Raw genomic sequence first — 13,756 nt, forward strand, 5'->3', positions numbered from 1 at the left:
ACAAAATCACCTGCTGTTAGCACACAGCTGCTACAAAGAACTGCTGCATTTATCTGGTTCTTAATACCCTTAAAAAAGCCTAAATGGAACAACTTAATACAGAGGCAGAATAGCACTACACAGAGTTGCTCATATCTTAATCTCATCTTTTTCAATTTTCTTCCCTATGTAGCCATCTGATATTTACTAGATATACTGCGTAACACATGATAGTCCTCTGCAGCTTAGATTCTTAATTCTTTATTTTTATTTTTGAGTTGTGAAGAAAATGTTAATTCCCATGTCCCCTAAGATTCTAACCAGATGAAAGAAAATTTCTCTTTTTAGACAAATTTGTGGTTTTAAGCAGCATAAAAAGAGCTCAACAACAAATTATGATAGGCTAAAAAAATCCATCGGAAGCATTCAATATTGCAATGTCAAATGGGAATAAAAACCCAAAATACTCCTAGAAAAAGGAGCAAAATTAAGAAAAAAATCAAACTAATTTACTGAAAGTAAAATGAAAAGCAACATTCATCCATGTTGCAGTACTTAACACTTCTGCTGATACACAGGGCACGGAAGAATCCATATCATATCGATCTTGGTGTTGTTCAGAACATACTTATTTCAGTTAATCAAATGGCAATTGCTCAAAATTACATTTGCTCATTCCATACTAATGGCTCTTACCTAGTGTCTTCATATAGCCAAAAACCTGTGCTTTAGACCAACACTTCAACACTGAAAACCTAGACAAAATCTTTTTGAAAGAAAATGTATTTAGGCAATTAGACAAACCTTCAGTGACTGGCTGAAGTTTAGAAGACCTCTCTGAGTCTGGAGAATGCAGTGGTTCTGGTTCCTTTAAGCTTTCTAAATGCATAAAAGGATCATAATCCATACATGCCAGATCAGAAAGGCTTAGAGGAAAATATTTTGGGTTGCTAAAACACTGAGACCCATAGACACATCCATGCAGAACCTAGAACAAAATGAGAATTTCATTACATTAATTACTGAAATTTATACTTTACAGTTCTACAAGAAATGAAGTTCATTTTTACTTGCGTTCTAAAAATTGATTTGTTAGAAGGCAGGCATGACGAAACGCTGGAAAATTTTAGATGCTTAATGTTTACAGAAACAAACTCTGGTCTGCAAAGAAAATTATTACCACCAAAATAGAATTTAACAATAAAGAAACAAAACTTACAAAAAAAAATCATTAGGCTTCCTTTATTTTTAGCTCTCTTATCTTCTCTAATTACATATGCTAGGTCTAAACCACTAGAGGTTTTAATCCCCTTTCCTTGCAAAATAGATAAAAACCCCTTTCTTCTGTGTTCCTAAAGACAGTAATTGTAACTTAGTGCATTTCGCTTTGCTTATTGCTAAATGAAATTGCTTGATATATAAAATTTACACCTTTTTGTATTAAATACAAGCAATACAATACAATATCTACAATACAAGCATCTGCAATGCACATGACATACAAAAAGAGGCTTGTTTAAGCATCCAAAATGTAAAATATAATCTACTATTCTAAATATACCAAAGGTCAAGCTGTTACAATGAAATATGTAAAAACTGAGCCAGCACTCCATATTTCAGGAGTAGAATGGAGGTCAGCTTACAGAAAACTTTTGCCTTCATTTCCATGAAAACTGACACTACCTCCATACACAGAAATTCTTAATAAGTGAGCAAAGAAACATGTACCTTATATATACAATTAAGAACGGATCTTTCAGTTTTATCATTTTCTGCTCCTGTAGTGCGAAGAGGCTGCAGCAAAGTCTTCAATGGCAAAGCCATTATCCAATCCAATAAGCACAGAAGTAAAGAAACCACCAACTGGAAAAAAACACTTTCCATTACACATCAATTAAGCCAGCACCTGCTACTTCATATTTATCACTTCATTTTATTTCTCTGTTTTGCCTTCCTTTTTCAATTCAGTAAAGTCAACCTTCTGCAGTAATGGCAGGTCCCAATTGTTAACCACTGTATCGTCAAAACATATGGCATTCAGTAAAAACTTGGGCCATCCACTCAACAGTTTCTCATCAGGGTAAGACTGTGAGCAGATACTATACTTAAGAGAATACCCACAGTTTTCAAAATTGATTTGTAGGGTGTTGTTTTTAAAATGACAGATAACATAGGTCAAAATTAAGGTTGATACACCATTTTGCACATAAATTTCACTGCAAAGTGAATCAAGGATTACACAGAATGGAACTAATTCACCTGTACTTAGTGCTTTATAAATAAAACATAATGTCCTTAACAATGTATCAATAACGTAATGCTGCAACAGGTATCACCTGAAAGAAACCCAACTGCTTTCTGTATTGTAGGTTACTCAGTTAGCAAAAGAATCAACTCCCTCTTGGGATGTTTTGAAAGACTCTAGAACAGAATTAGATTAAGACACAAACCCACACCAAACCATCAATAACTTACTGACCAAATAATTGTTTTTGATTTTTAAAACTCAGCTGTGGAAGGGAAGACAATTCAGATAAATATGAATAAGATTCTCTAAAATATTATACAAGGTAGATAGAAGACTTTAAAAAAATCCATTTACCTAATTTACTCATTTCACATAATACACTCCAAGTTTGTACCTCAAAAGTATAATAAACCAAAAGATGAAGGGCACTGAATCTTTTTAATTTTAACCAATTTTTGAAGAAACCCATTAGGATTACATTTGTCAAAATACGTAAGACATTTTTATATGATATTTCATGCAAAACGATTGACAATAGTTCATGGGGAAACTTGGTCAATTATGGAAAGCCTCCTCAAGCGGAGAAGTGGGTAGCTTGGTATATGACTGTAGTCTACAACAGCCCCTGACTTCTTGCAAACAGAGACAGAAGATGAAACAGCTCTGAAGACAAAAATGAGCAACAGATGAACTCGAGCTCCTTGTGGGAATGGTAGCCCAGAATGATGGAGCAGTCAGCAACAGACTGCACCAAAGTGCCCAAATTTAAATGACCCAATGAGCCCCACAGCAAAGCCAATTCAGTAGAGACACAGCTTTCAGGAGGCAGAAAGTACTAGAAATGAAAAATACTTACCCTCTTGTCCTGCTCATAAGAGGAAGCTTCTGTACTGGGTAGCAGATGTGTAATAGTTGCTATCAGAATCTGGGGAAATATACCATATTTCTTCTAAAACAGAACCTAAATATTTAAGCTTAAAATAATTTTTTAAGCAGATAAATATAACACGATACTAGATTCACAGTTAAATTCTATTACAATTATTTTGAGACAAGTTCCAGTATTACTTGACAATTTTTTTTTTAATAAAAACACTTTTAATTGAGTTTTGCAGAATACATTGCAGGAGTATGTTCTGTTTGACTCACATAGGGACATAAGAAAATGGAATTGCACAGCTACCTCAAATACTCATGCATGAAAAGAATGTGAGTCAACACACTTGTATGATGCAGGAAGAAATCTGGTGCTGGTTTGTGTATGGTGCTATCTGAGCTACCTTGTTCCTCAGGACTACTAGAATACACCCTGTCTCTATTTGATCAAAAATATGCCTCCAGAGCACAGAAATGCTTGCTGTATCTCATAAGAAGTTTTCACATGAAAAGAACCTGGGAGCCCTCTGTCTCTCCTATGTGGTTCAGACTCCCAGAGGCCATAGTCTATCTCCTTGTTATGGGAAGAGTATTCAAAATACTATTTTTGCTTTATACTGAAACTCATTCATGGATATGCAAAATACAATTGCAGATCCATATTTTAAGTAATCATTTTCTCCCTGAACTTAAATAAACACGCTTGAAGATATCTAATATTATAACAAAACTGTACTTTATTGACAACATTCTCATGACACTTTTTCTCTGAGGAAAAATAGGCATGACATAGACACATGACATGTCAATACTGGAGTCAGGAAGTTAAGTGTGCTGCAATTCCCTACTGCTAGTGTTAAGACTATGTTTATACTAATTCAGTGTTTTTCAGAACATAATTCTAAATATTCAGGTGTTTAATTTTAAGGTAATACACTGTAGTGCTTCACTTAAGATAATTGAAAATTTCAATTCAAAAAAAAATTACTTACTTGAATAATTCTTAAAGGTGAATCAGCTTGATACAGTTGAAGTCTATGTACATAATGTATCAGCATGTTCAGCATACTGCAGGCAACTTGGGCTACTGTTTTATTTGGAAACTAGAAATGAAAACAGAGCACAGTAGCAATGACAAAATGATTTCATGTAAGAGTACACTAGGTGGTAAGATGGTCACAAATTTCACTGGTAGTTTTATAGATATAGTTCCTTAAGTATCTATTTATCAGAGGAACAGAATTAAATTTTACAAAACTCAAACGGAACTACTTTATATTCATAAACAAATATTAGCAGCTAACACCAAAGTTTTGGATCAGACATCTAGTGAGCTGCACACCAGAAAGGGGAGTGGTGTCTCCTAACTAACTTCAGGTTGGTTAGTACAATATCATGAAGACAGGAAGAAAGAACTAATTCCTTGTTACCTTATTGATTATTAATATTAATGAATAACTGTAAAGCCCCCCCAAGGATCCAATTCTGAAATCACAGGTCTTTGCTTAGAATCAAGGCAGGTGAAAAGCCACATGCCCAAAATGCAGCCTGCAGTACTAAACACGAGATGAACTGTTCCGCTACCTGGGAGCAACTGCTGTGCCCAGCATGTGTTTGAATGGAAATTAGTTCACCTTGGCTTCTGTGCTTAACTCTGCTTTTCTTTTAAAGAAGGGAGAAGGTTGCTGCTCTGGAGTCTGCCCTCCACAGTTACTGTGCTGGTCAAAGCAGAAGGGAACACATTTGTACAATTCCCAGTCTTAGGGGAGAATGTAACACCCTTTTCTACACTCCTAAGTGGGAAAACATAAATTAAAAGAAAGGGATGTGTTTCCCTAAATTGTTAATGCACAAGACATGTAATTGAGATTTCTTCCTTCACTGCACTTTCTTTAAAACATTAAGGTGTGCAGCAAATGACAAGGACAAAGTTGTAATATTACAAGTGAATTCCTGCATTATTAAGAAAGTAGTTTACTTGTTTCAATCTCACTATATTCAGCAGCAAAGCTGTCACAGGTATGTGCTGCAAGATGGCTCTCTACTTTTGAACTCAGAAAAGGGCAATTAGGCTGTAAAAATGTTTAGATGTAATTTCTCGGCTTCATAGGCTTTTTTCTTACTCAGACCAGTTCTATTAACCCTCCAGGGAGGGATGCATCTCACAAAACTTAAAAAACCCCAAAGCTTTAAGAAAGCTTAAATGTCTGGGCATGAAGCCTGAGGAGAAAACAACGATTTTAGAATGAAATTTTTGAATGGCAAAAACTTAAACTGAAAATACACTGGAAGAAGACTCTGTTCTGGGTCAGTGCTTCTTATCAAAGCAGAGCTATCAATTTTTACATTTAAAGTCTTGAAAAGAAATGGCATAAGTGAAAGGAAAAGTCAGGAGGACGAAGCTTTAATTACCATTTTTTATTTGTGGTATCTATATAAGCAAAAAGAAAGACTGTGAATGGCTCTTGCAAGTCATCCAGGGAGACGGAAACTGGAGTACACAATGGGTAGTTAGTTCTCGTTCTGACTTTCTCTCTTTCTCAGTGGATGCAGTTTTGTGTTATTGTTGGCTTTTAGCTCAAAAAAGTAAACATCTCACATCTCTAAATCTTCACAGACTTTATGACAAGAATATAATTACTTTTTTATCCCTCAGGAGACAGCCTCTCCCCATGCTGTGAAAGTACTCTGTTAGAGCACAGTAAGCAGGGTACAGGTTCTAATTCTCAAGCTTGAGTGGCAATCAAAAAAAAAAAAAAAAAAAAAGAAAAGAACAAAACAAAAAGAACTGAAAGAATGACAATTTGAGCACAGAACTTGAGATCAAATCCAGATTACTCAAAACATCCTAACAAGCTTGCAGGAAAATCCCAAAATCACTGGAGAAAAAAATGGGATGGAAAAATTGGGGTAGTTTAATACAGAGCATCCAGATCACTGAAAGTAAGAAAAAATTACCTGAGAAAAAGACCTGCAGAGTTTTCAGAGACACTGAATTGTCGGCCATTCACTACTTAAGAACAGAAAGCATTTATCTCTTAAATTTTTAACAGTTCTTTTTCTAAAGAGGCTCTAAAATGAAGATGAATGAATAATTTTTAAGGCTGGTTTACACACATCAGTTAACCTTTTTTTTTTCCTCTGGTTGAAGAGAGGTTTTGTTTTTTTTTTAATTTAATAAAGAAACAAAAGTAAGTGGAGACATCAATTCCACATAAAGCATAAAGTGTATAAAGTAATGAATATGTATAAATTTAAAATCTAATCTTGCACACTTATTTTTTTTTATTCACGGGAAAAGCATCAGGGAGGAAGTTTTGATGAAGAATATGGGGGTTGGCTGAAATAGATCAAATTTCTTTCATTCATCTGCTTCAGAAAGCTGTCCTAGCATGGTCAATATTTCACATTTCAAAAGAATGCTGTCGCTAGGGTAGAGTTAATTTCCTCTCAGTAGCTGTTGCAGTGCTGTGTTCTGGATTCGGAATGAGAATGATGTTGATAACACACTGATGTTTTGTTTTTTGCTAAGTTCTGTTTATCAGAAGACAAGGATTTTTTTTTTTTTTCTTGTCTCATGCTGTGCCTGTGCAAAGGTGAGCAAAAGAAACTGGGTGGCAGCATGGCTGGGATGGACGACCAGAACTGCCCAAAGGGATATTCCACACCATAGAACATCATGCCCAGTAAATAAACTGGGGGAGTTATATGGAAAAGGGGTCAGTCTGGGCTGGGAAGAGGATATTGGTCAGCGGATGGTGAGCAAATGTATTGTGCATCACTTGGGCTTTTTTTCCTTTCTCTTTTTATTACTATTATTATAATTTACCATTATTACGCTGTTTTACTTTGCTTTTGATTATTAAACTGTTCTCATCTCAACATACAAGTTTTGCCCTGATTCTCCCTGCAATTCCACTGCAGTGGGTAGGAAGAAAGAAGATTGAGCGAGTGGCTCCATGGTGCTTAATTTCCAACTGAGCTTAAACCACAAGAAATGCTCAGGCATGTTAGAACAAACAGTTATGAGAGCTGTGGGTTCTGGAAGGACATTTTCCTGAACTCAAGTAGCCTCACTGACTACGTGTCAGATAATGAAACAATTCACACCCCTTTCAAGTCAGTCCTTTGGTTCTGACTTCTTTAACAAGAACCTTCAGAGGTGGCACGGAAACACCTGTATGCTGCCATAAACATTCCACCTGCCATTTTTTTTGTCTCTGGAAAATGTCCTATGTTATAAAGCATAAGAATTCACCACTTTTATATTTAGTAGTGTGGATTGTGAATGTAATTTTTGAGAAGTTACTTGATGGGGGTAAAAAAGATGGCAATGAACTGGCAGTTTGCCTGTTTCCCAAGTCTCAGGGTTTTCCTTGGAACATAAGGTTCATCTTTATAAGGGTCCACTCTTTCTGGACATTAAATCAGGAATTTAACCCTGTCCATACTTGAAAATAACCTATTGCTTAGCACTCATTCAACTAAGTCCATACAACACAATTTTGTGATGTATCTGCAGCATTTTTGAGAGAAGCAGAATAAAATCATAGGTCTGGATGGCTGGCTAGGATCCTTTGTGCTCAAGCTCCAGGTTAATGTCGACAGAGCAGTATTGCCACACAGCTGAGAGAAGCACTAGCTATATTCCAAAGCGAGCTGCTGAACTGCAGTTCTGAATATGCTTCTGGTATTTCAAAAATAAGCATGTAATTGCTGCTAGCATTTCTATTCAATGCTATTTGCTCAATTGAACTTATCAGTAAGTTGGACTAAGCCTATAGCTCTCTACCCATTCATTTCTCCCGAAAATAAGAAAATAATCCATTCTGAGAGTTCAAACCTCTGACCACTTGGTAGCCAGGAGATTGCTTAGGTAACAAATTAGAGCTAATTTATTTCTCCCATGACACATTAATGAACTTTTCATTTCATTATCAAACTCAATTGTGAATATATACGATTGCTCAGAAGTAGAAAAAAAGACAGTGTGCACTGGATGGTTTTGCCAACACAAAGCAAAGTGGAAATATAAAGATCTTTGTTTTCTCATTCAAAAAGTAATTTACGTTTAATATAAATGAGATACAAATAATTGGTTCAATAAATACATCAGAGAAAAAGAACATAAATCACTGTGAATTTCAGGATTAAAAATAGTTCAAATATTGATAAATTGAAGAAGCAAGATAAAAACATCATTTGCCTTATACCAAACTTGCACAGGAACTTGATAAAATGCAAAAGTTAAGCATTATTAAAAACCAAGGGGAAAACCCTGGAAGAGGGTATTAGCGGAGCTGCAAAGAATGAATGTGATTTTGCAAAACAGGAAATTGCAATTTAGAGTCTAATACTAAAAGCCCCGCAGCTACCTTATACAGAGACTTAAATCCTGCTTCACAGGATGTGAGCAGCTGATCTGCTAAGATATTTTTCAGATTCCCATTGCTTAAAAGAAAATAATAATCCCCAACATCCGATGGAAGTCATATGTAACAGGTGTACACTCCAATTTTTATTAATCTGTACACACAGAAAGACTAGACCGTTCATAGAATTTTGATGCAAACAAGAAGCACATAGAAAGGTTCTGAAGATATGCTGGAAAACATTTATAAAGTTGAAGCTATTGCTCACAAACATGCAAATTTGAAAACTGCTTAAAAACAAGATGTTTTTACTAATATTCTAATTATTCTATAATATAAGAACAAATGCAAAAAGATTTAAAGTAGTAGGAAAACAAAAACATTCATCAGGGGAAAAAAAGCCAAAAGTATGCAGCACCTGGAATAAGCATAGAAAAGGACTCTGCCATAGCAAATGAAACATTACTGGCGCTTCCATGCATACAGTATAAGTACTCTGCATTTCTCACTAAATATCTAGCCAGGGCTAAGAAGCAATACTGCATAATTCAGTGGCTCAAACTCAGAAGTGAACATGCAGAAAATGTTATGAGAATACGTGGTAGGTTAGAGTGGCTACTGATATATATTAAAATGAAGGTCCACTATCTCGTGCCCCAGCACACCATTCCCTCCAAACTTAAACAAGGGTAAAGAACTTTTGATATTTCAGAGATCCACTCATTTAACTGAGTTCTCCCTTTTGTAAGGATGGCAAATGAGACTGCAAAGTAAGGATGCTAAAATGTCATTGTGACTTTGAAAATGCAAAGTACCTTTACACATAAAGGCAATATACATGGTAAAAATTGAATTCTCTCACCTTCAAAGAAACACAAATCACATTCAATGCTTCCTTGATCTGAGGATGATGCGATTCATGGACTAGCTCCTCACAGATCCAAATACCAAGGCTGCAAAGAGCAACACACCTGTAAAACAATGTTGGAGGACAAGTTGTTGAGAAACCTTCTACAGGAATGTGTAATTTTTATGATTCATTATGTTTTGCTGAAGACGTTTAACAACAAATACGGTTTTAATATTTCCAAAACAACTGCACAGAAACCCTTATAGCACTGTAACTTATTTAAAAATGAGCAAGAAATTCAAAGTATGCTGGTGAAGGCAGAGGAAAGGGCAGAGGAAGCACCTACCTGAAAAAGCAACTGAAAAATCCAAAAGACATCAAGAACCCCTGCATTTCTATGTGTGTTTCGATTTAAAAATATTACCTGAAATCAAAGTACGAGAAATTCTAATATTTTCTTATGACAAAGCAAAAATTGGGGTAGGAGCTTCCTCCTTCCCAACACAAGAGGCTGCTCATATTTAGAGAGACAGAGATGAGAGGAGAATGTTACTCTCTCATAGACATTCCTACTGTTTTAGATGAACAATAAACAAAGGTGAAGAGAGGAGGGGTAAACGAATCGTAGAGACAGTATAAATATCGTGATTAGTACAACAACTTTTGTTGTTTCTTCATTTAAAATTGGGAAACAGAAAAGAAGTGTAAAGATAAGGAGTATTTAGATATATATGTGTTCAAATCAGCAGATGGATGGAAGTTGTTCAGAAATGTTAAAGAGCTAGCTTAAGCAATCTCTGAGCCATTGGCTATTTTCTTCAGGAACACAGTCTACAAATACTTTGGAAACAACTTCAGAATTCAAAATCCTGAATAAAATCAGAGAGCAATCCAAAATCGACAAGAAGAAAGCTGGTCATGTGACCTGCAATTCATTACATCTGGGAAGGAAAAATTGTAGGCTAGAATATAAACAGAAGTGGCTATGAAGCCTGTGCTGTAGAAAAAGGATTTTAAGGCTACATAGAATCACAAAAATGCTTACAGACACCAAAAATACATACAAGACTTAATTGTACATTACAGTGTAAAACCACCCTATTTTGTACATTGTCCCTGAAAGAAAAACTGCAAAATGGAGAGTGTTATGCCTTTTAGAAAGCAGTTTTGTAACACGAAAAATTAAATTAATGTGATCTCAGGATACTCCCTCCTTTTCCTGCGTTGAGAAACATTATCAGCTCAAGTGTAGGAAGAGGTAAGTGGGCTAATGAAAATTGCTCTGTTTTTTCCAACAAAATGTTTATAGGTTCAAAAAGCTCATCTTTCCAGGTTTGTAGTTTCTCAGGTATGTAATTCTAGTATTTATAAGTGACAATATATTAGTTGGACATATATATTCATTCTTTCCGAATACATAAGGCACACAAATGCACTCTTCCTTGGTAGGCATTAGAGATTTCTGTTCCAATCCCATACACAGGACTGTATAACTTAATGCTTCTGAAGACGGGTACAGAGGAACAACATCCTAAGCAAATTAAGAAACAGAAGAGAAAACTCATAACTATCCCCTCTGAAGTTGTTTATTTGATGAAGATGCTTAGGTTTAAGCATCAGAGCAACCATTCCTTGTTTAATACTTAGCTCAGCTTTTTCTGCTTCTTGTCCATACCATAAAGAAAGGCTAATGTACATTGGATTGTTTCTGTTTTTCAAATTAGATCATGTGATCTAATAAAAAATAACTATCCCTCCATCATAAATAATCTTGTCCTAATCAAAGTAAAAGATGCCTTTCTAGTCCAGAAAATCCCTAAGCTGAACACCAGGGTAGGCTGGGAAAGCTTATTCTCTTACCCTTATTTACACCCTTTCCTATAAGCCAGTATCATAGAAAGAATACTGGACTAGAGCAGCCCAGTTTATTAATATCTCTATTACAAACAATTTCAAATTCACATCATGGACCACAGTTTTGACAGTGGTGAAGAAAACCATTAATAAAATGCAACAAACTTCTACTTAAAGCTCTGTAATATATTCACCTCAAAACAGTCTAATAAAGAAAATAATCTATTAATGTAGAAGCTCTTTTTGTATGACCTACCGTGCAGGACCAGATGGCTCCTCTCTCGCCGAACTTAACACAGTTTTAATTATGAGCTCCTAAAATGAAGAGAAAATACTCACTGAATTAGACATAACTCCATGACAGAAAGCATCAAAATATTATTATAGTTCACACAGGCATATTGCTTAGCTGAGCCTCTATGTTGTGGTCAGATGAACTGTTTAGTTGCCACTACTCCAAATATCTAGCCTGTTCCAGATACCCATTACTGTGCCACCTCAAGAATATCCTACACATTACTGTCCTAATTTCTGCTGATGAGCTGTTCATCCAATTCTTGTGAAAACATTTCCATAAAATATCAAGGGTAACAGAAGAAACAGTAAAGAACTCCCTGAAGTAATCTTGAGTAATGCTGAAGGGTATGACAAAAAGAATCTTTTACTTTGAGGTTTAAACAAGCATTTAAAAATTTTTAATTGATTTTAGAAGTATTTTCAACCAGTTGCAGAATAAGTGCCTACAGTGCCTTAAGAATGCTGTCAAGAAGAATTTTGACTCAACTACAGTGAAATGTCCCTAATAGGACATGTAGGCTGCCCTTAATATAATTCAAGTAAACGGCCGTTCCACAATAGAAATGAGAAAGAAGGAACTCAAAATAAGTCTCCAAAGGGGAGCAATTTCTCCCTAAATTGAAACAGTTTGGAAAACTTAAAGGAAGCCCTTCTTAGACACACAAACTGAGCCCTGTGCAGTTTCAGTATACTGTCACACTACCTAACTCTCTGTTATGATAGACAAGGTAATGAGTCCATTAATATTTGCCTTTTTAAGAAAGAACACACCGCTGTACAGAAATTTTCTATAGCCCCTAGGTACTCAGGCAGATTTAACCAGTTTTGAAATAAAAAAAAATTGTCTTAATAAATTAAATAATGAATCTTAAACCTCTCAACCTTCTTGTCTCAGCTAATTAAATCTGTGGTATCTACAAATAGCCCTAGTGAGAGGAGGCTTGAAAGGATGAGATAATGTATCATTTCCTTCTACAAACATAAGAAAAGACTTTATTATTAAGTTAATTGCAATTATAATGTATGTTTAGAAGCATAAAGTTTGACAAGACTTTATGGGATCTTGAGGCTTATGATCTATTTGAAATTACTTTTGAAAAACTTTAGGATCTTAAAATCTTAGTATTTTCTGCAAAAGCACAATTATTAAACATATATTTCGTAACAGAATACTAATATTCTTAAGTTCTTAAAATATTCTTACAATATTTAAAAAATTCCTACCTTAACATCTGTAAACTGAGACACAGCAATGTCAGGAATATTTGGGTGAAGAGCTGGTAGTTCACGATATAAATTGGGAAAACAGACTAGAGATCCTAGAAGAACCTGTGCTTCAACTCTTGGTGCCTGAAAAAAAAAAAGGTGGGGAGAAATATATATTTCTACTGCAGTAAGGAAGGTGACATTTCTAGCTGCCTTAAAAGAGAGCGATGGCTGAAATTGTATACAGCTATTTCCTTTCTCCTGGAAATTCTGAGTCCCTGCAGAACTGAGTAAACACACACCACAGTTCCTTGGACTGTTACTCATGCACACCCCAGCTCTCAATTTCCAAGACAGTCAAAAGGAGGCAGAAGAATTTTTAGGACTGCAGACTGAGCTGCTAACTGGGCTCAGGCCTTAGGTTCAGCTAATTGACCAGAATGTGGAAAACTACTAAATGTGACATGAGGCATTGCTGATACAGTGTAAGAAGTTGACAGAGGCTCCAGATAGGGGGAGGCTGGATTTCACAACTGGCTAGAGAGGGATTGATGGGAGAAACAGTCAAAATGCACAGACAATTGGAGGAGACTATGGGGGATTTGAGAGAGTAAAATATGCACAGCCAACAGCACCTAGGTAATCATATCAGTATTACTATATAAGGCTGAACTTACCTGAGTAACAAAATCAGAAGTGTGAAAAAAAATCCAAATAGTGCAAACACTAGCATATTTGAGTTCTGAAGCCTGATCATAAAAATCATTCCATAGCAGAGATATGGAGGAATAAACATATTTTTAATGAAATCATAGTCAAAATGGACATTCACTTTAAAACATCTTCAAGCACAGAAAAATGGTCATCACAGTTTTTGTAACTCTAAAATAAGATTCTCTGCTATAACAGTAATTTTTGCATTCTTCACATATTTTCTGGAGAGGCATGTATAGTGCTCTAGAATAAGTCACTAAGATTATCTGTATTTGATAACCACTATATTGAATTCTGGGATCAATTTAACACCCTAGTCACGGAAAAATATACTGCTCAATATTCTCTCAAAATTTTCCT

General features: G+C 35.4%; 1 protein-coding gene across 11 annotated transcripts in view; it reads right to left on the reverse strand.

Moving 5' to 3' along the window:
• RALGAPA1 (Ral GTPase activating protein catalytic subunit alpha 1) overlaps positions 1 to 13,756 on the reverse strand; it is a 133,292-nt gene that overhangs the window by 58,922 nt on the left and 60,614 nt on the right. For all 11 annotated transcript variants that reach the window (XM_066188435.1, XM_066188447.1, XM_066188446.1 and 8 more), the window contains 7 exons: positions 12,701 to 12,826; positions 11,436 to 11,494; positions 9,338 to 9,446; positions 4,096 to 4,206; positions 3,084 to 3,152; positions 1,708 to 1,842; positions 784 to 967 (listed from right to left, as the gene is read on the reverse strand). In XM_066188435.1, the coding sequence (XP_066044532.1) occupies positions 784 to 967; positions 1,708 to 1,842; positions 3,084 to 3,152; positions 4,096 to 4,206; positions 9,338 to 9,446; positions 11,436 to 11,494; positions 12,701 to 12,826 (793 nt within the window). The remainder of the gene's footprint in view (positions 1 to 783; positions 968 to 1,707; positions 1,843 to 3,083; positions 3,153 to 4,095; positions 4,207 to 9,337; positions 9,447 to 11,435; positions 11,495 to 12,700; positions 12,827 to 13,756) is intronic.

Source organism: Chamaea fasciata, unplaced genomic scaffold (assembly GCF_029207755.1).
Source record: "Chamaea fasciata isolate MVZ Bird 193981 ecotype frontalis unplaced genomic scaffold, bChaFas1.0.hap1 SCAF_7, whole genome shotgun sequence".
Lineage (NCBI taxonomy): Eukaryota > Metazoa > Chordata > Aves > Passeriformes > Sylviidae > Chamaea > Chamaea fasciata.